The sequence below is a fragment of the Clytia hemisphaerica genome, unplaced genomic scaffold (genome assembly GCF_902728285.1).
Source record: "Clytia hemisphaerica strain Z4C2 unplaced genomic scaffold, Clytia hemisphaerica genome assembly, whole genome shotgun sequence".
In the NCBI taxonomy this organism is placed as follows: Eukaryota; Metazoa; Cnidaria; class Hydrozoa; order Leptothecata; family Clytiidae; genus Clytia; species Clytia hemisphaerica.
In genome coordinates, this window is record NW_027103414.1 from 885437 (window position 1) to 912167 (window position 26731).

Genomic DNA, 26731 nt, shown 5'->3' on the forward strand with positions numbered 1-26731 from the left:
AATTACGCTAGGAAAATTCGCGAGGACAACACGCGGTCTTAACATTTTTCCCTCGCAAGTTTTGGGGAAAACCATTGAAGTACTCTATATTTTACGTATGCGAAAGTGGATAAAAGATTTACAAAATAGAAAAGTTTCGTTTTGGGGTAAAGAATCAGTATTGTGAATTTAAGCGAGTTTCTATTTTGCAATTTTTCTACAGAGCCAAATAAAGATTTTTTCTATTGTTCTTGATCGATTGCTTCGAAGGATAAGTTCCGTAGGTATGAGGCTATCGAGACATAATGTGACGAATTTGCGGGAAAACGAAATTTAACATTGTTCTAGGCTGCCCAAGACAATTAAATAAAACTTGAAAACTTAAAATGAGACAAAATGACCGATTGAGAAGGTACAGCAGCCAGAATATCTACCAATCAAATTTTGTCATTCAATTCCTGAGACAGCGCTTCAATTTTTAAGGCCTTGTTTATATGCGAAAGTAAAATAATTCCGCACATGTAAATGGGTCAGTGTTGAGGTTCGACGAAATTTCCGGGAAATAGCCTATCCGGCGGTGCGTGGATCTAGGTGGGTTTCGTCTCCCCCGTAGATCTTTTTCTTGGGAAGTTGATCTTCAGATTTGTTAGTTTGGCTCAAATTTTTTCATCTATGGCTCAAATTTATGCAATTTCTCATACTTTAGGTGTACAAACTTTTGCAAGCAGAAACGTTCGCGGTTTTCGCAAATTTTGGTACTTTTCGCGAAAGTAAATGTCTTTAAAAATTCTAGTAAGGGTCATTCGCGAAAGTTTATGCTCGCAAAAAATTCTTGACAAAATAGAAAATCTGTAAAACTTCAAACTTTGAATAAAATGTAACTTTTATGGCAATTTTTTAGCCTGCTAAATGACTAATAAGTCAAAGGACAAATGTTTCAAGCCAATCCAAGAAGTATTTGTCCCTCGAAGCCATTTTTTCATGTGAAAATTCTTAATTTTACGTCTTGTTTTGCGAAAGTTTATGCATGCAAAAAATATTTTTTGAATTTCACAATTTTTCGTCCTCGTAAATGTCCTCATAAAAATTTGTACGCCTAAAGTAGTTTTTGAAAATGTTAATTTCATTTAAAGCACCGGGTTATTTTTTCATGAATCCCTTTTGGAGTTTTGCAGCACATTTTTTTGCTTGGGAGTCAAGTAAACGATATAGCGCTTTCGCAGCATTTAATCTTTGATACTTATTCCGGCAGGGTGCTAGTGTGACTAACTGAGGGCTGTTGCAGGCTGCATCATTTGAAAATTTTAGGTGTGTGGTCAATGACACTCCTAAAATCTTAATTTAGTAATTTAGGCGTGTGATAAGGAGTGCTATGCACAACTTTCAGTTGTGAAACTTACTTTATGGGGTGTGATTGATCGCACTCCTCAAGACATTTTTTGTGTGTGTGGAGGTGTGCGCCTGCTATCGCACGCCTCAAATGGTGCAGCCTGCTGTTGGCATTGAAAGTGTCTATAAAATTGCAAAAATGAGCCTCAAATCCAAATAGAAATATAAATAGCTAACAATCTTTATTGTAACTTTGTGTTATTCTGACATATCTACCGTCATACCAATTATCTATTTTATTATTTATGAATAAAACCTTCTGAGTAAGCTGTTTAAATCACTCTAGCAAGTATCTGGTCTGAGCGTAGTACTTTGTAGTGCTATGACAGAATTAGACAATGTTTGTCGGCATTACCAAGTTTAGGATACATTCCCACACTATTTTCTGGTCATTAGCTTGAAAAAGTATATAAACCTTGTTTTGCTCCTAGAAAAAAGATGGATTAAAAGATTGTACCTTCATTTACATCACAAAAAGCAAATGTAGCACAAATTGAGTGCCATTCAAATTTATTCTTTCTAATGAGAATTCCTTGGTGGTAGGTTTCAAAACAAACTTCAAGATGTCGAAAAACCGGCTCTCCTCCCAGAACACACAACAAGATGATGAATTTAGTTTGTTAGAATCCTCCATCAATCAAATGAGTGTAGAAGAATATAATGAACCCCATTCTCCAAGCAAAAATCCAGAAGTCAGAGGCGCTTTTATTGGTATGTCTTTTATCATCTGAGAAGTAAAACTTTGCAATGTTGATGCCCTATTCAGTATTATAATAAAATACAGCAGGTAATTTCTTTTGTGTTTAAGGCGATTTTGAAACCCAAATGAGACAATTTTTTGTATATATTAATACAAAACAAAAGACATTTGCAAATAAAATGCACTACTTAGAATTATAATGTTGAGAAAACCTGCTCTGTTCTATTTTTTATTTTTTTTGATTATTTAACGTTCATGCTCACGTAGATATCAATTATATATGTGTTAAATGCATAACCAGGTAGGTCCATAAAAGTATCACTTGTTTTTTTTTGCTTTTAGACACAAAAGAAGGACGTAATGAAAGTGGTGCCAAACAAGTTATGATAGAGGTTCAGCCAGACACGTGGAAGAAAACAAAAAGACACCCTTCAAAAATCAAAAAAGAAAATAATGATGTAAAGGCTCAGGGAAATCCTGATTAATGACATACTAATTTTCCTGTTCAACAGCAATATACAAATTTTTATTCTATCGATTAGACTTTTAATATCTCGTTTAGTTTTTTTATTTCTCTCCCACTTTCTAACTCATAAGGTCATAAGGAGAATATAAAGAATACAACAAGTCCAGTCCCAGTTTTCCAGAGGTCTAGAAATAGTTAAATAAATGCAATTTTTCCTTATTATTTCTTTCTATTCCTACTTTTACTCTGAAAGTTTTTATCGCTGCTTTTTTAGGTTGTGAAAGGATTTGAAAAATGTAGGAAGGAAGGAGGAAAAGTCTTGAATTTAAGCAAGCTTGGGGTAAGTGATTTGTGTCATTATATTGTTTTCTTCAAAAACTGTAAGAGTTCTTTTGACCAAGCTACTCCAGAAATGTTCATGTTAATTATTTTGAGACCTGAGTTATGTCTTAATGAAACTAGACTCGATGGTTTCTCCAAATCTTTCTTTTCCTTTTTACAATCTTCTGAGAAATTCTTTTTTGTCTTGTTTAGATTCCAAATGTACCTAAAGATATCAGAGAAGTATGTAGCCATATTTTTCTTATAATATTTTGCCTCATTTTTATAAGATAATCTGTTGTTTTTCTGGCATAAACTTTTGTGCCTTCTTTGAACTTCATCTCAATTTGTTGTTGTTCAACACTGACCTATTTCTCGAGGATGATACTGACAGACCTGTGTGATGTGTGATACTGTATTTAGCAGGAAAGGAGACTTATGCCTTTAACTATTCTACTCAATGAAATTGAAATTTGTCATTTTGTTTTTTACAGCTTCCATACTTGACAGACTTGATATTATATGGAAATCGCATCGTCACTCTTCCAGTAGATATTGGATACTTGGTTCATTTGGAGAAACTCGCATTGAGTGAGAATTCTTTATTTACCCTACCAAGTGAGTATGACTGTAATTAACATGATGTATAAATAACTAATAACTGTGGCATAATCAAGAGACTAGGTTTGACAAAAGGATTTTTCTAAGCAATTTTTCATGGTTGTATACCGGCCAAAATACTAAATCCAAAATTGAGTTTTCAAAACTAAATCTAGAATAGAAAATATTTTCTAGCTAAATTTAACTTTTTTGTTGTTTACAAGCAAAAATAACAGATACTATATAATATCCTCTGAACCCCCACCAGGGCTTTCCCCTGAACCCACTTGTTAACTTTTAAAGCTTAATCAATGTACAGCTTCGCTGAGGTGCTCTTTCAATCTAAATTTACAAAAAAACTTTTATGAAAATTGAGGTATAAAACATGCCTTCAAAATGTTCCTATCAAAAGTTATGATGACGTCATCATAACACTTTCTGGGCAAAACTTTTGAATTTAGTGTTTCATACATGAATCCCTGTCAGAATTTGATGCTCCTTCTGATGGTTGGGCCTAAACATCATTAGAAAGCTTAAAACGTATTTTTATCCTGGCATTTTTGTATACTAGTAGACCTCAGTATCAGAAAAACCTCTGTTTGACATCACCCAAGTAAAACCAAATCATCACCTTTACACCCCTTTTATTTTGGTGCATGTATTCTGTATGAAAAAAAGGCGTGCAAAAATTAAGGTAATCTATGCAATGTTTTCATATACTTGTTTTTATTCGATTTGAAATATTACGTTTAACACATAAATATTACAGGTTTTTAATTTTCTTTCTTTTATTAGATGAAATTGTACATTGCAGGAAGTTAACCTTTCTTGATCTGAGGCATAATAAATTTAAAGAGGTAAGTGATCACCAACTTTCTTCCTTGGTGCTGTATGAGACCCTATCAGTCCGTGCTCTTCTCAAAAAGACTAAGACCATCTGGTGTGGTTTTTGTTACAGATAGGAAATGTTCATCCTCATTTCAGAACGTTTCGGAGCAGGAAAACGGAGCAGTTCCGTTCCGATGAAAATAGTGATGCGAAACCGTTTCGATCTGTTTTGCTTTGTGACGTCTCCTTTTTTGACGTTCACACAGTGTTTCGGAACCGTTTTGTTTCAGAGCGAAACGAAACGTAGCGTTTGAACGTGGTCTTATAGTTTTGGATTTGTCATCATATGTATTTTTATTTGAACAAAAGGTATAATACTTTTTGAAGTTTGATGTAACATTTAAACTTTTGTTATGATATCAAAATCAATTTCCTTCATATTTTAGGTCCCTCCTGTCTTGTACCAATTAACATCATTGAAGCAATTGTTTTTACGGTTCAACCGACTTTGTAGTATTGGTTCTGAAATTGGACAACTAACAGTAAGTCTTTTAAATGCTAGGTCATAAGCCGAAACTTAACTTTTTTTAAATATGTTTTGCTTTGTTTTGCTGCAACTTCAAGACATTTTAATTGAGTTTTAGACTTTAGTAAAAGAAAAATACCTTTTTTTACAAAACGAAAAATAGTGCCAAAAAATTCAATCTTTTTTCTTCTAAACCATTAAAAAGTCTTCAAAGGTATGGTTTTATTTGTCTTTGGTACGGTTTTTTTTAATTAGCAGTTTACAGAGAAATTCCTAAAGCCTAAAAAGTACATTTAAATTACAATTAAGGCCCAACAAACAGCAAATTTCGCCAATCAAAAGTATGAAAAAAATTACAATTTGCCTGTCTAAAAATTCCTAAAGTCTAAAAAGTACATTTAAATTACAATTAAGGCCCAACAAACAGCAAATTTCGCCAATCAAAAGTATGAAAAAAATTACAATTTGCCTGTTTAAAAATTCCTAAAGCCTAAAAAGTACAATTAAATTACAATTAAGGCCCAACAAACAGCAAATTTCGCCAATCAAAAGTATGAAAAAAATTACAATTTGCCTGTTTAAAAATTCCTAAAGCCTAAAAAGTACAATTAAATTACAATTAAGGCCCAACAAACAGCAAATTTCGCCAATCAAAAGTATGAAAAAAATTACAATTTGCCTGTCTAAAAATCGTTTTCCTCCCGCCTTCATATTCATACTAATCAATACACTGGGCTTGCTAACAATTCGCCGGCCTAAAATTTCGAATTTGCTGGAGCTAATTCTTAAGTTGTAGCCTATCAAAAAAACCTGCCTATTTTTATTTTCTCCTTTTGCAGCAATTGACAATGTTGAATCTTAGGGAGAATCGTTTGACAAACCTACCCATGACCATTGGTTTGTATACCTTTTATTTGCTACCTAAGTTTGGGAATGTTAGAAATTAAAATAAATGAGTTTTGATGGTTTTTGTCAGGGAAAAAGCAATTTAAAAGCAAGAAAATCAATTTAAAGAAAAAAAGCAAGAAATTTAATAGCAATGAATAAAGGACTGTTCAATCTTGTCTGAACTTCTTCTTGGGAGAGACATTAGATCTTGCATTGTTTAAAAATAGTATGTTATTATTTGCATATCCAAAGCTTGTTCAGATTTTCCATTCTTGGAGACTGATTTTAGTGACAATCTTAATCTTACATTTCTATTATTTTTAGGGAAATTGAAATATTTGAGCACATTAGATGTCGCGCACAACCATCTGCAACATTTACCCGACAGTAAGAAGTGATATTAATTGTACTTCAAATCTAAACTGATTGAATGTTTGAACAATCCTTTCTGGGCCTGGTTGTTTAAAGTGGATCAGTGACAAATAGATTATTTCTTCATCAAATTTTGATTACCTCCAACTAGTGCAGAACTGACGGCTGTTCAAAAAAGATTAAGCTTAATTAATGTGGATTTTTAAAATTGCAACACAAAAAAGTCACTGCATTAAAGTGTAAATTCGAATTACTTAACATTTTTTTCGAACGTTTCAAAAACATTTTAAAATCATCCCCATTATTAGCATCTGGATAGCTTAAACATATTGACGTTACTTTATCGCTTCAAAAACACCCTTGATTTTACATTTTTCACAAGAGCAATCCTACGCTTGTGTTTTCTATGCCGCCATTTAAAGGAAATGTTTATACATTTTCATTACCAGTCTTTTCAAAAGGAAATCGCAATGAAAAAGGTTATTATGATCTTAGTATGAATGTTAGTAATGATTCTGTTTTCCTTATTTTGAATAAGGAAATGGGGTACCTAACTCAATTCTAACGCAATTTCTCAAGGGGACCTAAATTGCTGGGGGCACCATGCTCAATGGGGGCACCTGAAAAGTGGGCTGAAACCGTGGTAATGATTCTGTTTTTCTTATTTTGAAGGTATCGGTGAATGCAGACAACTGACCACCCTTCATCTTCAGCACAATGAATTAAAGGAACTACCAAACTCTATTGGAAACCTCAAAAGTCTATCCAGGCTGGGCCTAAGGTATAGTTAAAAATAAGTCTTTAAGTAATTTATACGGTACATAGAATTTTTACTATTATGCTTTAACGATGTAACCTTCATTTAACAGAGAAATTCCACATCATCGCGAATAAAGTCGATCTTTTGAATTCCAGAACAGAATTAATTTCTAAATGCTGTCATTTGAATAAATTCATCATTGACAATTATAAAGCGACCCCTTCAAACTAATAATTGCCGTAATTTTACCTTTTTATTGTTTTTGTATCTCTCAATAGCATTTTTAATCACTGTCTTTGAGCTTTTTACATTTTTACATCTTTACAGAGGAATTTTATATACCTGATGATCGCATTAAGCTTGAAACTGGCAGTAGTGTGTTTTTAAATTTTTAAACAAATTGAAATATATATTAACCTTCATTTATGATATGTATCATTTCAATTTCATCCTCATTACATTACTGATTCAACAGCTGATTTAGTTGCATATAACGTTTTGTCTAATTTTTCGTCACTTGAACTTATCAGCTGTTAAGTTTATGTTGTAATGTCTGGAGACTGTTGTAATGTCTGGAGACATTACAATGGTGTATATATTGCAACCTCATATGGAACTCGGCAGAAACTCATTTTAAAATATTGTTTGAGCATAAAGTCATGAACTTGTGAAATCCCCTCTTTTCGAACCAACTAAATGCCAAGACTAATTATTTTAAATTGCACTATTTTGTATTTGTCTATGATTTTGGCAAAAGCGTTTTGAATCAACAAATCATTATTTATCTTCTAGGTATAATGGCTTATTAGAATTACCCAAGTCAATATATCACTGTGCTCAACTTGAAGAAATCAACTTTGAAGGAAACAAACTGAAGCAGTTACCGGTAAGATTACACAAGCTATAAGATTGCCCCTTTGTCTATTGTGTTGAATTTAAAAAAAAATTAAGGCTAGGTCAGGTTGTGTAGTCAGGTGCAGTGGTCTAATCACTGTGTCGCCAAGCAAGCAGCCCAGGTTTCTGGAGGTGTCATATGTTGTCTAACCCTCTTAAAAACACCTGCAAAGCTACAAACCTTCAACTCACCAGAAAGTGATAACAATCCTTGTTTGATTAGCGAGTTTATGCATTTGCACTTTTGAGGACGGTAGAGTGGCTGAAGCGATTTGGAATAACCCGCAGCTCTGACCCTAATTTTAAGGACAGGAAAAGGTGCTGATTTACCGTCGTCCTCAGTTGGTCAGGATCTAGTCAAATTAGAACCTTACCGTCTCCATCGCAGGAAAAGACACATCCATAAACTCTGCATTCATGATATTCAGGACTTAACCGGAAAGACCCCGGTTTTTGCCAGTAGTGACAAATTTTATACAACTTTTAGTTTAAATTTGCCACTACTGGCAAAAACCAGGGTATTTCCGTAGAAAACATTACGTCATGAATATCATGAATTAATTTAAGTACCAATACTATAAAAGGGTGATATTTTTCTTGCGCCTCTACAAACAAAGATGCATTGTGGTACCAAAAAACTAAATCAATCGAACTTATTTCTTTACTTTTTAGTCTGGCTTTTTACTGGCCTGTAAGAATTGTTCTTCAATCACACTATCGCGAAATAATTTCGAAGTTTTTCCATCGGACGGTCCAAATCAATTCTCTGGTACTTTTGTAAGTGAACTATTTGTTGTATTTCAATAGTAGGTAGCACCGATATCTTATGTAAAACACTAGATAGAGCTACTCCGTCCCTAGCTGAAGCAAAATAATCTTTGATACCATGGTCTACTATAGTTCGGTGCCGGCAATTTGATCGATTATACCTATCTTTCGCCTCGTTCCTTCGCGCCATTCAGTTTTTTTTTTGCTTTGTTGAACAAATTGCCGGTACCGAACTGTGACCTACTTTCAGCAAAGATGGCGCATTATTTGCTTCACCTGCCGTTGCTTGGGAAATACAGAGTAGCTCTATCTAGTGTGTTATATATGATATCTATGGTAGGTAGTAGGTAGTTAATCTGATGATTAAACAAGGCGTGAAACTGACGGTAATGTATGTCATTTTCAACAAATGAAAATATATGTATCGAGTTTCTACCTGGCACTGTTTCAACGTTTGTTTTCATCAATGGTAGTATTTCGGTAGAAAGTTTTTATGTATATTCACAAAGCGTATGCTTTCTTGGACAAGGTTTTCCACTCCTGTTTCAAGACTCAAATTGCGACATAGTTTGACAGGACCTAGAGACTCAAAAGGATTACCAAATTAAAACAAGCTCCTTTACAATTCCTTTTACTTTATTTTTTATTCTAATTTCTTTGTCAATTATATCTCATTTTGTTGAGAATATCGTTATCATTAAATAAGGTCCTGCCAAAATTAACATGTCTCACAAAAATCGAATCATAAAAGACACAGGGGCCTCAGTGACAGCGTGATGATATTTTAAACATTAGTTGATAAAACGAAGGACCTAAATGCAAATGGGGTGGGCAGTGTCTTGTTGGTGTTTAAAATAATTTTTGTGCTTTTAACAATAAAACCCACTCAAAATTCGCCCTTAATTGAAAAATGCAGGCTGGTGGCAAACGTTTAGCAGATTATTTTGATTGACAAGATATGTTTTAAAAGCCAGCAATAAAATTATCAAAAACTTTTTTGTCCTTTTTCAAGACACTGAACATGGAGCACAATCAGTTGGTTCAAATTCCTTACGGAGCTTTCTCGAAAGCTGAATATTTAGTAAGTTGTTGATATACTCTTCTCTGTCATATCTCTTTAGAATGTCTGCTGAGCTCTCGCTTTTTCAGTAGTAGCAGTGTTGACTTTAATTAGCATTTGTTGCTACGTTTGTCAACTTTGAAATCTTAACTTTTTTTACACTTTCAAAATTAGAATAAGGCAGTGGCTAGTGGTTCAGGGATATTGTCTACCCAGCTCATTGAAAGATCTTTACAGTCCTTTACAGCCATTCTGTGGGGCTTTACAGAAACAAGTTCATTTTACTTCTCTAGTTCTCTTATTGGATGCAAATTATGTTGTAAATACCTTTGATTTCTATTAAAGTTTAGTTATACCCCCTGTACCAGGAAGCAACATTATATATTTCATTTTTCTGATACTTCTTCTTCTTCAGACGAAGTTGATACTTAAAGACAACCAGATAAAGAAACTACCCCTAGGTAAGGAATTAAATTATAAAGGTGAAGGTTTTTCACCATGTATCCCTAACACCCTGTCTGGAAGTGCTTGCTATTCGAACACAGTCCATTGCGGTGCAAGTCTGTGATCGAAACCTTCACACTACCAATCGGTAGAATGTCAGTGAGAACGATAAACTCATTATAGTATATTAACTTGAAAGGAATCTTGATCATCAAGTTTACTGTCAACTGCCAAACAGTAGCTATTTTATGTATGTGTGTTTTTCTGTGACGGAGGCGGTTAGCTCTGATTTATCTAATTCCTGATTGACTGAGGACGACGGTAAATCAGTGTACTTTTACCGTCCTCGATATTGCGGGTCAATACTACGGGTTTTTCCAAATCGCTTTACCGTCCTCAAAAGAGCAAATACATAAACTCGGCATTTTAAGAGGGTGTTTTACATTTTTACACGTGCAAATATTTTGTCGACTAACTTCTGCAAAGCAATATGATCAAAAATTGCTGACAGTTCCTCATCTTCTGTTACTTCTTCCTTTGCAATGCAAACAAAATAAACAAATTAACAAAATAAGTTTGGGTTTATCGACCCACTGATATTTTAGAAGTTTATCGTGGCTTGGAACACGAGATTTACGTTTGGCTACGTTTCGAAAGATTTTTTTCCCATTATAGGGCAACATTCACTATCTGTCCTAACGCCTCCTGGTCTAACCAAATTGATTATCAACGTGTAATTTCTTACAAGGTGTGCTACCAATGCAGTACAGGTAAATTATCTCTACAATCACTCTGATTCAAGCTTCTTATTTTTATTTTCCAGATTTTGGAAGCTGGTCAAGTTTAGATGAATTAAATTTGGGAACCAATCAGTTAGATGTTTTACTTGGTAAAGAACTTTTTGCTGTTCTATATAGCTATCAATGCTTAGCCCCGTAGCCAGCTTTTTTAGGAAAATCTTTCCTTCGTGAACGACATTTTTATGCTGCCAAGTAAGTTTCCGCAAAAACTCTTTTTCATACGAGGAACACGTCACTAAGTCGGAGTGCAGACTATTTTTAGCTTTCGAATTGGCGTTACTTTGTAGCCTCAATGTAAAGATAGTCGACACTTTTTACAAAAGCCATCTCACGCTTGTGTTTTCGATACCTTCATCGAAATAAATTCATTACCAGTCTCCGCTCCGCTAAGGGTTGTTAGCTCTTTTGTATTACGTGGACTGATAAAAGGAATCCTTGCTATTTTCTATTTTGGATTTTAGACTGCTTTTGACTCTACTCTGCTTATTCATAATAATGTTCTTGGGTCTCTCTTAGATCTTTCTCATCTCCAAAGGTATTCATTGTAAAGTTTTTCATGTTACAGTACGTAACTTCCGCCATTATGGAAGCAAACGTTCGAATCTGTAGAAGCGATCACTTACACAAATTTATCATTTGCTTCCATGATGGCGGAAATTAACTAGCTTAACAAAATATGAAAAATCTTTAAAAAGTAACTTATTATATCGTTTGTCCACATCTCTGGGATAGTCTGGTCTGTATAATATATACAACTCTTCATGATTATTATCTGTGGTCGCATGCCCAAACCTTCCGTTCGTGTAGTAGTTGGTGGATTCCAACACACTAGCAATGTGGAGATGGATTTCTCCCAATTCATCGTCTCTGACCAGTCAGTAGGCAAGAATTCACTTCCAGCTCTAATGAGTGGCAATTGAGTCATCGGGTTCCACATGGACCCGTAGCTCAATGGTAGAGCAAATGCCCGCGAATGGCATGGTTGTGAGTTCGAGTCTCGCCGGACCCATTGGTTTCCCAACGGTTCTGGTGGCTTGTCAGAAGACAACACAAGAGCGACTGTATTCACTTCATTGATATGCAACTCTATTTTCCGAACGTTTTTTTCAGATGATATCAAATGGCTGGTGAACCTGGAAGTACTGGTGCTCAGCAATAACCAATTGAAGGTTAATTGATTAATTAGTAACGAACATTATAATGGTTTGAACTGGTTCTTGGGCCATGTTAACGAAGACACTTTTTGCTTTGTCTTTGCGTAGATTTCTTATGTTTTCCCTCCTGAACCATTGTTCATCGTTGTTTGGCCGCCTTTAACAAATTTAATTCTACCAGATGGCACCAGGAGTCACGGTGGCGTAATTACCAGGTCACTAGAAGTACAAACCTTTAAATTATTGTTCAAGGCACCGTAGCCTAGTTTCACAAGACATGAAGAGAAGCTAAAATGTTATTCCAATTTTTTTTCTCCCATAGAGGATACCACGCTCCATAGGCAACTTACGAAAACTGAGGGTGTTGGATTTAGACGAGAACCTCATCGAATGTCTGCCCACCGAAATCGGTATGCCTTTACTTTAGTCCTAATTTAAACGGCCGAATTTCTAACGTTTATTCGCCAAGAAATCATAAGGTTAACATCTTCAGAAGGCGTCGCATTGATTTTTGGACGGTCCGATTTCAGTCAGTCGAATTTTGAATTTCGTCAATACCGTCTAGGGAAGACAAGGCAGATAGCTGGCTGTCTTATATCTTATTAACCAGAGCTTTTTGTCTCCTTTGTTTTTTCTGTTACTGTATATCAAAAGCTATGGCGCTATGAAGTACTGTATTTCCGATATTTTTGTGTTCGCGTGACAAAATCGTTCAATTTTTTGTTTAAAAAACTATTCAAGCAAACGGGAAAACATATTACGATTGATTACTTTTGAAAACAACCCCTCCTCATTTTTTCATGCAGAATACTTGAAGAGTTTGGAGAAATTATTCCTACAGACGAATCGATTGACTACGCTACCAAAAACCATTGGGTAAGAGAGTATTTTATTTTTCAGTTTATGTTTGAAGTATGCCAACGTGCGCTTTTTACCTTTTTTTTATCTCTTCGTGTTTCGGCCCGCTTCGGTCTGTGTCTCGCTAGGAATTATTTTCTATGACTAAATTAATGAAAAACATGCGACTAGGATTTCCTTTTGAAAAACGAAAGATACCATTGCATTGAGGTGGGTAAAGTATCGTCACTTTGTCGAAGCAGCTTGCATGCTAAAATAGAAAAAAACTCCCCCGCAGAGTCTTCAAGAAAATGGGAGAAAATGTCTCAGATGACCCTACAGCTCTTTTTGGACCTACCTCCGGGTACCCCGGTGGAGGTCCTTTAAATTAACCCATGTCCGTTCGTTCGTCCGTCTGTTGCCAGCTTTTCTCGGGATTGGCTCATTAGTTTTTTCTGATTTTTTGCACAATGATGCAAAATGGCAATACCCAAAATGTGACGGAGCCCGATTTTCTGGAGAAAAAAATTTTCCGGCCGAAAATGCCGGAAATATCCCGGAAAAAATGGTTTTTTGATACTTTCTCGAGATTTTATCATTAGTTTTTTCTGATTTTTTGCTCAAAGATGGGTATTAACAATGCCCAAAACATGGCCGAGTCCGATTTTTGAGAACAATTTTTTTCCGGCCGAAAATGCCGGAAATATGCCGGAAATTGCCGTTTTTCTGGATTTTCATTGGACTTTTTCCTTATAATTGGTTATTTTTTCATTCAAAAACATTATTAATAGCAATGCCCACCATCAAGCATGTTTCAATTTTCAATAAAATTGATTTTTGAAGCCGGAACTATTCAAAAATCGCCGAAACAACCTATTTTCGCCGGAAAGACAGTATTTCTTGAATTTCTCGAGCTGTACTTTATATTTTTTATGAAATTTTACACACTGATGCCAAATGACAATACCTAAAAAGTAACGGAGCCCGATTTTCGAAAAACATTTTTTTTCGGCCGAAAATACCGAAAATATGCCGGAAAAACCGGTTTTTTTGACATTTTCTCGAATTTTCATCTTTATTTTTCTCTGATTTTTTGCAGAATGATGCGTATTCGCAATGCTCAAAACATGACCGAGTTCGATTTTTGAGAAAATGTTTTTTCCGGCCAAAAAAGCGTTTTTGCTGATTTTCATTGGATTGTTTCGTTTCATGTCTTTGTTTTTTTCAAACAAAAACATCATTTATAAGAATGTCCACCATCAAGCATGGTTCAATTTTCAATGAAACTGATTTTGGTACAGGAACTTTCTAAAAATCGCCAGAACAGCCAAGAATCGCCGGATTCCATGATTTTCTCGAGTTGTTCTCGTATTATTCTGCATTTTCATACTATTGCTCTCATTTTTCAATTGTCTTATTACATCAATCTTCAGGTAGGTCCATTCAGCATGTAGCTTGTTCGCTTTAAAATTTATTTCTTTTTTTTATTAGTCTTTCAGATCAGGTTGCTAAGTTGCAAGATTTCCGCCATTATGAAATGAAACATTCAATTTCCATAAGGAATCACCTCTTCAGATTCGAATGCTTTGTTCCATAATGGCGGACTTCCCTCTGTATTATATAACATTGAAAAAGCTCTAAACAAGAACATTTGAAGGTAGAGGTGTTCAAATTCAGTGAACAGTGAACTTCATTCCAATATACCTTTTCATAAATTATGTCACAAACATCACTTGCCTCGTATTCAAACAATTACCATGGTGATTATATCCCTTGAGACATTAAATGATTTTTTTCTGAATAGAAAGTAGTTTTAATAAATTCCGCTGGGAGTTAATCACCATGGCAATAATTTCAAAACAAGGCAAGTGATATTCGTGACGTAATTTATGAAAAGGTCAATTCGGTAAAAATCTGATCAGCAGAAGGCTGAATCTGATTTCACCTATGATGGTCGAATCTACACTCAGATAAGTGAATTTACAAATGTCATCAGACAGAACCTCGTAGCTCGTTTGAGGGAAGAAATTTTCGCGGAAGAAGTTTTCGCGGAATTTAATTTCGCGAATTGGGGCGTAATTCGCGAAATTAAATTCCGTGAAACACACCAAAATTGTTAAATCGCGAAATTAAATACCGCGAAATTCGATTTTTTTTCTTTTTCATTTATTTTGTTGTTTTTGACCAGGTGTTACCAAAAAAGATGGACACAATTGATTTTTAAGCATTATAACGTGTATTTTTTATCAAATATAAACAAATATAGACAACTCCGTGATGCTTAAAAGTTAATCTAAGTTGATAACTTCTTCTCAATCGCGAAATTAAATTCCGCAAAATTTGCCATTTTGAAACTCTGATTCGCGAAATTAAATTCCGCGAAAATTTCTTCCCTTAAGGTAGTTATTGATTAGGTGGACTTGCTATAGTTTATACTCTTTGTTCAAATATGTTTATGAAAACTGTCAAAAATATACAAAACAATGCTAGACCTAATTTACAAGTTCAATATTCAAAAACTAATCGTAAAAACAGTACATAGTTTTTTGTGTAAGAATATTTTTTATAAGAATCACTTGGCTCAAAAGGCTTTGAAAAATTTTGCAATGTAGAATTAAGAATAATTTATTCAATATTTACTGACTGAGGTATTTCAACCAAAGTCTGCTTTTCAAATTTAAGAATTACTCAAGAATATTTGAAGGCTCAAAATTGAAAAGTTAAGTATAACCGACTTTCATTTCGTTTCATGTAATTCCTATAAGAAATTCGAATTTCTATTTTACGGAATCCTTCTATAATTCAACGTAGTTCCCGTGAAGAATCCGAACAAATTAGATACCATAGTATTATACCATATGGGCCCGAACACACGTTTTCTTTTTATAAGAACAAACTATATAAGAACATAAGGCTTCGCTTGCCAAAATGATAAGAGCAAGTTAGGAACATTTCAAGGCTTTGCGATCCTATTTCTTACGATATTGCACAAAAATAATAAAGAATTTTAAATTTTCTTATGAAAAAAATGTGTAGCGAGTATCAACTGTATAGTAATATGAGCAAATTAGACTCTGAGCTCGAATTAGCGAAAATAAACTGTGTAGAATTAAAGTAGATGGATCTCGTTGAAGTCAATGTTCGATAAAAATAATGCTTACGCTATGAAATAAAGGGGTGAGAAGCACCAAGAAATAATCTACTAAAAGCATATTATAAAATAAGCTTAAAAAACGGACCTAAAATTGAAATTTTGACGTAGTTTTTTCTACTTATGCTAGGCTCATGAAATTTTGCAAATTATTATCTTCAATCCATTAGCAAACTTAGAAAATTTCATTCGTATTATAACTTGTTTATTCGTATGTAAATCGAATCGGTATATAAAGTAAACAACAAAAATAATTTTAGAGTTAAAATATAAGTAAAAGTGAGATGGCCTAAAATCACTTTCTCAACATAGCACTGTTGCAAAGACCATCTTGGTCGTAAAAAATGCTAAAAGTTCAATTATTTCTTGAGATGCAAGACAACATATCCGTTAATGGAATAGTGTAAATCATCCAACTGTAAATGTTCATTCCCCGGGACGCTTAATTTCTTCTCCTCATCTTGAGCATGGAGGATGTAAACATTCCGATATTCCATCGGATAAAAGATGGCGACAAACAGACAACTACCGTACCGATCGAAATAACTAGCCACGTGATGTGAATGTTTGCACCATTTCTCTTTTCGGACAACCTTCTCATAATCTTCAATCGTTTGGTAAACTTTCACTGATATCATTTTGACCACGATAAGCGAAGAGACTATTTTGACATACCGGTTTAACACCTGCCCGCATTCCATCCCGTAAAACGTCATCTGGAGTAACCGTTGATTCCAGGCTCCGCAGTATATTGATTTCCGGTATTCTGTTATTGCTTCTTTCAGATCTTTCAAATAACCACACCCTTCGTCTTTCGACACGTATATCTCATCGGCGAATTTGATCCACCTTCGAACCTCGTCTTTTTGTTCATATTGTATTTGCCCCAAAAATTTATCTCCGACCTCGTACCCTCTGACGGCTGGTTCGCTTAACGTTAGATGTAACTTACTGATCCTCTCAGCGAAGATTTTCAAATTCAGAATCTCCCTTGCTAAGTCTCTGCGGGCCGTTTCATTTTTCTTGTCAACGTTCTTAATCTCTGCCAGCAGACCCTGATATTTCTCGTTCTCGATCTCTCCGTAAAGGTCCTCTGCAGTAGGCTTTGTTTTAAAGTCTTTCCACTCGACCTCCAAAGAATCGATTTTCTTGCATTGTGTTTGAATGACGTCACTTTGTACTCGCAACAACTCTGATTGGTCTTTCGTTAAATCGGACAACTCGCCCACCTTTTTGTCAAGTTTGACTCGCTCATTATCCAGCTCGTGACATTTTTTCGTATTCGCTGCAATCAAATCTCGTTCTTTTTTCATCGTCTCGAATTTTTGTTCAAAATCTTTCGTTACGTTCTCCAACCGAGTGCCGAAAACTTTTTGCTCGAAAATCAATTTCGTCTCATAGTCCGTTTCTTGATCCTTCAATTTCTTCTCGAAACCTTTTTCTAAGTTTTCAACCCTTAAATCGAAACCTCTCTGTAGAGTCGTAAATTTAGTCTCGAAAGCATTCTGAAAGGTCGCAAACTTTGCTTCGTAGCTTCTTTCCAAAGTCTTTAATTTGGCTTCGAAACCTTTTTCGAGATTTTCAATCACTTCATCGATCTTTTCGAACTTTCGCTCGCTGTTAGTGCTTTCTCTTTGCAAAGCTTCGATCTCCCTCCCTCGTGTATCCATCAGATGTTTCGCCTCTTCCCTCTTTGTGTCTAAAACACTGACCAGAACGTTGGTTTCCTTGACAACATTCAACAACAAATTTTGATGGTTTGTTTCGTTCTCTATGTTGTGTTTCGACAAATGTCTTCGCTCCATCTAAAAATTAATTCATAAGTTCAAGTTTTCATGCTAGTTAAATGGTTTATTAATGGGTAAAACATGGTTTTTAAGGGTGTTTGACCTTAGAAAAAAAGATAAATCCACAAAAAAGTGTGGATCCATGGACCCCTGCCCCCCGTAGACGAGGCCCATAAATTAACCAAATTTTTTACAGTTTACTTACACTCAAGTTAAATTGTCGTCAGCGGAAATCCCTACACTGGGAAAATCTCAATCAGGAGTGAAACTGATATTGTTAGTTTTACTCAAATGTCTCTAATGTTTTGAATTAGCTTGTAGATTGAAAATGGTAGACTTACTGTTTGTGAGCATCCAAGGTCAAAGTGTTGACAATTGACTTCCAAATAATCACAAATCTTCTCATGAGCCTTGTTAAAAATGACAACAATTGAATTAGATACATGACCAGATATAAGACCTCCAGATATTCCGAGAAAAGCTTTCGTGTATATGGCTGACTCTCGCTAATTTGAATTTCTATTTGACAGTGGAGTCTCCATAACTCGAAAACGCACGGGAAATACAAGTTTGTTTGAGTTAAGGAAATTTCGAGTTATGGAGTAAGGTTTATAAAGCATTGTTAACTGAAGGGACGAGAAAAACTGTTCGAGTTAAGGAGACATTCGAGTAATAGAGTTTCGAGTTATAGAGTTTCTACTGTAAAATCTTTCCGTGATTTTAACTAACTCACAATCACCGTCCTTTTGAAACCTCCCTCAAATACTTTTATTATCAGAATTTTCCCCATAATTCGAACATAAAGGTTAGGCGGACAGTGTTTATGTCCTTATAAGGAGTATGGCCAAATAAGAGAAACACTCTCCATCATCAATTCCTCCCTGACATTTGACTGCCTTTTACCTGATAATTCTGTATGGATCCAATCCAATCACAACTTTTTTGTGAACATTTCACTTGGAGACGTTGGATGATCTTATCTGTTGATTTCACCCATGTTTTCTAGAATTGAAATGATAACAATAAGCCAAGCATTTTGTATTTATATCAGCTAGTTGGTTGCAAGTGACGTATTAGGTACAAATGGAAACAGAAGTTTTTTTTTGCATCAAGTCATTGAAGTGAAATCTAGCGAGACATTTTTGGGACGAAAAAGTTTGTTTTCTGATCTCTCGTATTGGGGTAGTGATCATGAGATACAAAGATGAGGAAAAGAAACAATCTTGGTATATAGTTTTCCTTGGCCTGTACCAAACTCTATTTCAGAGAAAAGAAACACGCAGTAGCGTTTGTTTTGGTTAGGCACCACTCCGTGTCGGGGCTTTGGAGACATTTTCTAGCAATTTTTTTTCTCGGAATGGATTAATGGTGTACTTTTAGCATGCACACGCTACTAAATTGATTATTCTTTATCCACCTCACCTCAATGCAATGGTATCTTTCGTTTTTCAAAAGAGAACTCCTACACATCTGTTTTTCGATTATATTGTATTAGAAAGCTTGCTCTCAGCATGACACAAATAATTGTCTCGCCGTAGCAGACCGAAAAGGACGCCCGTGGTAGTTTGGGTTGGTACAGCTTACCTCCTTGTTGTTGTATGTCTCTTTACAAGCGATACACGTGAACAAATCCAAATGTCTCCCTTGCCTGTAAAATCAAAATATTTGAAGAAAACTTTTATTAGTGATTGGTGAAACTGTCTCTATATCCAAATATTTTGCCAAATATTGCAAAATTTACCAAGTTGTTATAATATAATGTCACTTAACTTCAGCATCTCAACTATATCAATTGAAGGGACTTGCTTTCAGAGCTACTGCATAGAAACTCGTACTGAGAAAAGGTGGAAGTTCCGAAAAAAAAGCCTCGCTTGAATTTTTTTACGGGAGCCGAAAAATGACCTCACCTTTCTTCTTCTTCTTTCTCGTATTGAATTGAGCAATCTTTACACAAGAGTTGTGCGCAACATGGTAGCTCAGTAGCGTGTCGCACTATTGCTTCACAAAGCGGACATTGGAAGGACTCTTTATCGTCACCGGCAATTTCGAACTGAAACCCGATCGGTTTCGAAATCGGGAAATTTTTTTCTTTTTCAGGTAGAACCGGAATTGAGCTTTTCCCTGTAGATTGAATTTCGGCCACTGGATAAGAAGATTCTGATTTTATTAGATTGGAAAACGGTTTATTTTCGGGCTTAAATCCACTGGTCGTCGGATTCATATCGGATTGATATCCTAGACGATGCACGTTGCCACTATCAGTTTGTTTTGGTTTCACCTCTGATTGCAATATGCCTTGTGTTGGGGTTTCCTCTATAGATAAACTGACTTGAGTCTGGCTTTTCCAAGATGGTACTATACATTGACTTATAGATTTCGTATCTGTGCACGTTTTGGGTACAACGATACCCTCTGGTGTATGTTTTATAAAAATCTGGTTGTTTCTTTCGATATCGTCTTTAACGCCGTCAGGGTTTTTATCGGTCAAAATTTTCGTTGGCTGTGGGGTCGTCTCTGAAGCTGCCTTGGTATATAATTGTGTTGTCGCTACCGTGTGCTCAACTGACAGGTTTTTGTCAGACTTTGGGGTTTCCGTGTGTTTGACGAGAGGGTTTTCCTCGGAACTTCCGTAAGTTGATTCGACCATTGTTTGTAAAGCTTGATTCGTGACGGTGCTACTCGGCGGTGTTGTTTGACTAGTACTTGTTGCTTTGATCTGGAAAGATTGGTTCACCACAGGAGACTGGGTTTCAATCATTGAAAAAGTGTTTGACGTCTGAGATTGAGTTGGTTGATTGGTGTCAGATGGTTGGGGTTGTGTCAGTCTCTTGTTGGGCTGTTCTTTTTCTTGCGGTGTTTGTGAGTTCACGTCAGTTTGAGAGATCGCCGAGAGAGAACTCTTTTCACTGCATCCACGGTCAATGTTTGAATCTGCAGATTGTGTGTGATCAACTGTGCTTTGGTCATGTGATTCTGCAGTCTGGGGACTAGGGTTCGGGGAACTCTTATTGGTGAAATGTGTTGTGGCAACCATGGAAACCAAGTTACCATCTTTCCTTTCGAATTGTTGGAACGTCGTCGATGAACTCTTATTTTCCTTGTCTGTATATGGAAAGCTCACTGGATTTACCTTTGCTGCATCATCTTGTTTCAATGGATTCATTTCAACTGTTTCGCTCGATTTTACGGAAGCACTCTCATTAGGATTGCGATTCACCGAACTACTCTTATTGGATTCTTCAACACCTTTAGACTTCCGTTCGCTCATCGGTTTTTCTTCTCTAGCCTCGTTTTGACTGCTTATTGTTTCAACTGTCCACGTCTGATCCGCCATGTTGGATTTCGGATCCGTAGATTCTTTCAACTGTCCTTCCTCTATTGCTGCCGTTACTCCGCTCGATACCGTTGACTCTCTCAGTGATGTTGTTTCTGCTTCATGTTTGCCAGAAGGCTTTTGCTTCACTGCGTCACCATTTTCTTGTACTCCGGTTGGTTGTTGTGGAGTTGATTCTTGTGTTTCTCCTGTTGTTTTTTCTGCCGTTGTAGAGTTTTGAGAAGGTTGACTGTTCACGACTCTTGTCTCTTCACAATGAGCATTATGTATCAAATGCTCCATTTTTTCGTGATTGTATCTATATCTTGCAAAAGAATTTCATAAATTTTCTTGCCCTTGACATATCTCTATAATTAAAAGATGGAATAATTTGATTAGATTTTGAAATCAAGTATTTTTTTTAAACTTGTTGAATTCATAGTACTGTATGGCTGGAAACTTTATCGATGGAATCCAGGTTTTTGTTGTATTGCGCATGCTCATTCCTGGAGTACTTCATCTCTTTGTTGTGATAACAAGGCTGAAACCATTACAATTTGTAGCCGGGATAAAAACTTAAAACATACGTGCATGATGGGTTATCTTGTTTCTTATAACTAATATCTTAATTTCTTCACGACGCTTGTCATTATTTCTGTCATTTTCTTTCATTTTTATGACGAGATTTATCTCATTAATTTACGAACAACGAAGGTCTTTATAAGCCTTCATTTTCATCTAGTAAGCAACCCTTTAAGCAGTTCCAAGAACTCAATTTTATCCTTTTTAACATTTCCTCTTTTGGAGACGTTTCCTCTTTTGTGTTATCTTTAAAGTTTATTAAAAATCGAGGTCGAGATCCTTGGTTCTTTGATGACTCTGTTGGTCGTTAAATGTTGAGACAAACGATTTTATTACTTTTTCTAAAGAACGCGTCATCCCTATTGTTTAAAAATAACCAATCAGTTAAGCATCTTGTAAAAACTCCAAGGCATCTCTAAAAATCGAGGTAGAGATCCTTGGTTCTAGGGAAAACATTGGTACAGTCTACTTTCCAATTACGGACACCATCGGTCAGTGAGGTTGTCTGTAAACAGACCCGAAGTCTAAGTATTCATACTAGGTACTAGGCTTCGATACATTAGACATTCTGAAACAGAGTGCCAGTGATAAAGATGAGCCATATGATGAAGAAGTGCCCATTTTTTGAAAAATTGACTTTATCTTTAATTTTCTAATGAACACGTTTTGCTTTTTAACATCCATATAAAACGTCTTATACCCATCATTCATCATTACGATTAAATCATGGGTACTAACCACTGAGCTTTACATAGAAGACCCTGGACGCATTTTCTCAATTCTGGGCACCCTAAAATGGTAGCAGTGGTGTAATGCATCGAGAGCGCCAGATCTCTACTTGTGATATAGCGCCGTTTGACCTTAGGCATTAACAAATTACATCGACTCTATCTACTGTCCATAACACAAATATCCTCACCGCACTAATTGATCTATTAAAACTAGTCTACTGGCCTAGAAACCCTTTCTTTAACTCCTTTTTAGCCCGTGCTGTCAAAGCTTAAGAGAGTTTTCTGAACTATAGCTTGTCCAACCTCACCAACTGCGCCAACAAGAAAAGGTCTTTGCCCAAAAAAAACACCTTGAATCCAACACAGCACTGTTTAATGATCTACCAATTTATAACGTCTGTTTGTTAAAAGTTCACTACTAAGCAGAGAGTCGAAAATTTATAAAGTAGAGTAGTAGAAAGAGTGTATAATTATGTCAGGTATGTAAAAGAAAGATTATTTTTTAAAGTGTATTAGTAAATTCGTATTATGCAGTATTATGCTCTTTTGTGTAAAGGTTTTATAAGAGAGTTAGATTATAATCTATTGAAAAGTGAGTCATGTATTTACTTCATCATATCAGTTTGTTTTAAGCATTTTATTGAAGCGTTCAAGCTTGCATCGTAAAGCTAGTCCACCGCTCAGAATGAATTAAAAAGGTTTGACCCAAAATGTATATTCTTTAAAGTCAAATGTGTAATAATGTGTACTAGCTTGAAAGCTAGTCAAGCTATTTGATCCTGACCGAGAGAAACGGACCTGTACTACACCAGGACCTGTCACTAGTAGTAGTTTTTCTTACGACTGTCTTTTTCTCCTTACTTTTGAAAGAGAAGTAAACATACCTAATAAGAAGTAATTGACTCATTGCCATTGTCTTGACAACCAAAAAATGTTAATTATTGAAACGTTATGAGAAAACCACACAAGGGCACCCCTTTCAATCATTCTCCGAATTCTGGTTTGTTTGATAGAATCTCTGACCGCAACTCAACTGAGTGCACAGCATAAACACCACTCAAAACCTTCTCCAAACTGACACAAGCCTCTACAAACACACCTTGTGGTAAAGTGTGCGTTGCGTCGCTCAGCAACCTTGCCATACGACACAATCAGCATATAAAGAACAGTCTATCTTAGATCAAGTCGTAACCTCAAAGACAGGTGTCTGTGTAGTGCCAGTCCTCTTTATAACGAACACCCATCAACCCTTAGCGGGGCTGTTGGCTTTTAAGGTGACTGGTGATAAATTTGCAAGGAAAATTCTTTTCAGCGAAGGAAGGTATCGAAAACATTTGTAGGAACACTCTTATGAAAAATGTAACATACCCTTGCATTCTGCTCAATTTTCTCCCTAAACTATTTTTTTTTCTTTAATTTTGTTAGGCATTTAAGCAATTTGGTGTATTTGAGCGTGGCTGAAAATGATATCACGTACCTACCCTCAGAAATTGGTAAGCGGTCAATTTATCTGTAATATTATGCGAGCTGGTCCGGTAAAGTGAGTCAGGATAAGCCTTCGAACACTACCTTTTCTGTTTTAAGCAAACTTATTGGTCAAAAAACTGTTGCAATGTAACGTCTTGCCGCAATTAATAATCCCGCAAGGGCTGGGCCAAGAAAATTCTCCTCGGGTGAATTGCCACTTTTGAATTTCCACTTAGAAAGCCCCCTTCGTTGATGAATAGGGTGAGCTTTTCGGGAAACCTTCACGCCAGACTTCCCAATTCTTATTTTGTTTATGGTTAAAAAAGGTAAATATTAACTTAGCTCTATTTTAAACGGCTGATTTTCTACCATACCTATTCTACAGGGTGTCTACGGGGCCTTGAAAACCTTGAAAGTGAGGGTAATGTGAAAGAATTCCTTTGAAACCTTAAAAAAGCATAATTGTCAAGTATAGATGTCTTGTTTCGGCTTTGGTCCTCACTGAAGTTTTGGTCGATGCTAAAGCTCCAAAAGTTTTCTTCCTCGCATCGCTCGCAATCATTTTTTATGGACCAAATGCTGGTAATAGCCTCTCACGCGCCTCATCAAGAACGGTGATATCGTACTATTTAAATTGATTTGAGTTCTAAAAAACCTTGAAAATACCCAATAAATGGTCCAAAAAACCTTGAAGAATCGCTAAAATTTTGCCAAAAAAAGCTGGCATTTAAAATTATTGCTTGAAAAGATCGAAAGAAGTCAAAAGAGGACAATGCATTGTCTTCGGACAGCCAACTGTATAAAGTGGGACGTCCAAACCAGAGCGAACATATTTTTTAATGAACTATTAATCTACTTTCAGGTACACTGGGCAGCCTGGGTCATCTTTACCTAAACCACAACCCAAACCTCCACGCGTTACCCTTCGAACTTGTCTTATGTCAATCTTTGGAGATCATGAATATTGACGGATGTCCGTTATCCACACTACCCGAAGAAATTGTTGCTAATGGACCATCTATTGTTATACAGGTATTATGAGTTACATTAATTGTGTTTCCCCCGGAAAAGAAAGTTCATTTTTTGTAGATTGCACTCTTTGTTTCCAGGGAAGTTTGTTCCAGATTCCCTTTCGATATTTGCCAAAAAATAATTTGTGGTGCCTTTTCGATAAGGTCTTCAATGCGGTATATATGGTTGCACCACATGCCTTGGATCTCAAAGGGCTCTCCTTTGTTACAGTGGAGTCTCTTTAAATCGAACCTTTATAACTCAAATGTCACTTTAACTCGAACGAAAGTCTTCTCGTTCCTTCAGTTAACACTGCCTTATAAACTTTACTTCATAACTCGGAATTTCCTTAACCCGAACAAATTTTTGTTCCCCATGTGTTTTTGAGTTATGAAGATTCAACTGTATTAAGGTGCCTTCGCCTGTCTGTTACAAAATCAATTATTTGTATGAGAGTTAGCCAATTTACTCTTGTCTCCCGAATAGATGTCCCCCCCCGCTAATTGGTAAGAGAAAAAAATCCATCCCCCCCCCCCGCTAATTAAATTCGAATAATTCAGTATTTTATTACAGTGTAGATAGACCTTAAACATGTTAAAATTTTCCTTTTTGTTAGTATTGGTTCTTATTTTACGTGTTCATTTGTTAAAGTTTCTTTGTTGTTGAAATTGATATCAGTTAAAAAAATTCTGTCTTTTAATTCCCCCCCCCCCCCGCTTATTAGAATTTAGAAAATTTTCCTACCCCCCTGCTTATTCGGACCCCCCTGCTTATTCGGACCCCCCGTCTATTCGGGAGACAAGAGTAGCAACTTAACAATATTATGAAACCTCCGTTGGTCTAATCTTCAATTAGCGTCATAGCATGGAGGTATAAGGAAAAACAGGAGTTTAATTTGTCGCTAATTGATCGTTAAAGTCTTTTGATTTCTGGATTGCCAAGTTTACAGGCCTTTTTTTAGTCCAAATAATTTCTTACACCGATGTCAGAAACAATGGATCTCGTCTCATCTAATTTCTAAAAACTGAAATACGCCAATAAGATTTCACCAAATGACAAAAAAGCTCATTAAAAATACACGATATATGAGGTTATGGTCTCATGGTTTTATCGTAGGGCAAGCTTGGGTATAATAACATACTTCTCCTGTTTTTCTTTGTACCTCCATGACCATAGTTACGTAATGCAAGAGGTCATTTCAGTGGTGCATATCTTAAATATATCAGTTTTGTTTTATTTCGGAACTATTTACGATATGCACTGTTGCAATGATTCTGAGTTCATATCATAGACCCGAAAGCTGATTGGTCGTAAGTGATGTAAGATCAGTCAAAACGTCACTTGCAACCAATCAGCTGTTGGGTCCGTGATGTAATGTCAGAAGACGTTGAAGAGATACCTGAATATAGTTAGCTCTTGTTTGACATCTTTTCATTTCGTTTCGTTACAGTATTTGCGCCTGGAAGGCCCGTATACTGGCATGACCGGGTCTTAAGCCCTCTCTACACCTCACACATATCTAAACCTGGCGCAAGTCCCAGTCTACACGTAATTTAGATGGAATCATCTCAATGAAAGAAAATAGACAGATGTTACCAAATGAAGCCCTGAGATTCACTGGTTTTTATATGGATTAAGTTAGTGTTTTAATGAAATACTTATCCTCCTTGAGGATGTCGATACAGTACTATGAATCACGGCAACATCCACTCTTTTGGTGACCAACATCCAGTAGGATTGTCTTTTGGTGACCAACATCCAGTAGTATTGTCTTTTGGTGACCAGCATCCAGTAGTATTGTCTTTTGGTGACCAACATCCAGTAGTATTGTCTTTTGGTGACCAACATCCAGTAGTATTGTCTTTTGGTGACCAACATCCAGTAGGATTGCCTTTTGGTGACC

General features: G+C 35.9%; 2 protein-coding genes across 2 annotated transcripts; one reads left to right on the forward strand and one right to left on the reverse strand.

Moving 5' to 3' along the window:
* Window positions 1-1802: 1802 nt before the first annotated feature.
* LOC136797519 (leucine-rich repeat protein SHOC-2-like) lies at window positions 1803-26727 on the forward strand. Its single transcript, XM_067054101.1, has 21 exons — window positions 1803-2079; window positions 2411-2526; window positions 2809-2874; window positions 3069-3098; window positions 3350-3473; window positions 4251-4312; window positions 4730-4825; window positions 5649-5706; window positions 6022-6084; window positions 6742-6850; window positions 7622-7715; window positions 8396-8500; window positions 9504-9572; window positions 9967-10012; window positions 10819-10884; window positions 11906-11964; window positions 12272-12359; window positions 12756-12825; window positions 23776-23843; window positions 24680-24849; window positions 26279-26727. The coding sequence occupies exons 1-21, from the start codon at window positions 1932-1934 to the stop codon at window positions 26321-26323; spliced, it is 1752 nt and encodes a 583-aa protein (XP_066910202.1). The 5' UTR covers window positions 1803-1931; the 3' UTR covers window positions 26324-26727.
* On the reverse strand, window positions 15891-21448 carry LOC136797518 (restin homolog). The gene is made up of 5 exons (XM_067054100.1): window positions 19632-21448; window positions 19309-19372; window positions 18628-18726; window positions 18066-18134; window positions 15891-17742 (listed from the first exon to the last, which is right to left on the reverse strand). The coding sequence occupies exons 1-5, from the start codon at window positions 21338-21340 to the stop codon at window positions 16297-16299; spliced, it is 3387 nt and encodes a 1128-aa protein (XP_066910201.1). The 5' UTR covers window positions 21341-21448; the 3' UTR covers window positions 15891-16296.
* Window positions 26728-26731: the final 4 nt, after the last annotated feature.

Bases quoted from the DNA above. Each gene is read 5' to 3' on its own strand.
- LOC136797519 (XM_067054101.1), top strand. From the start codon at position 1,932: ATGTCGAAAAACCGGCTCTCCTCCCAGAACACACAACAAGATGATGAA. The intron at 10,885-11,905 runs GTAAAGAACTTT...CGTTTTTTTCAG, and splicing joins TCAGTTAGATGTTTTACTTG to ATGATATCAAATGGCTGGTG. The intron at 24,850-26,278 runs GTATTATGAGTT...GTTTCGTTACAG, and splicing joins GACCATCTATTGTTATACAG to TATTTGCGCCTGGAAGGCCC.
- LOC136797518 (XM_067054100.1), bottom strand. From the start codon at position 21,340: ATGGAGCATTTGATACATAATGCTCATTGTGAAGAGACAAGAGTCGTG. The intron at 19,373-19,631 runs GTGAGGTCATTT...TTGATTTTACAG, and splicing joins GAGAAAGAAGAAGAAGAAAG to GCAAGGGAGACATTTGGATT. The intron at 18,135-18,627 runs GTAAAAGGCAGT...ATTTTTAACAAG, and splicing joins GATCCATACAGAATTATCAG to GCTCATGAGAAGATTTGTGA.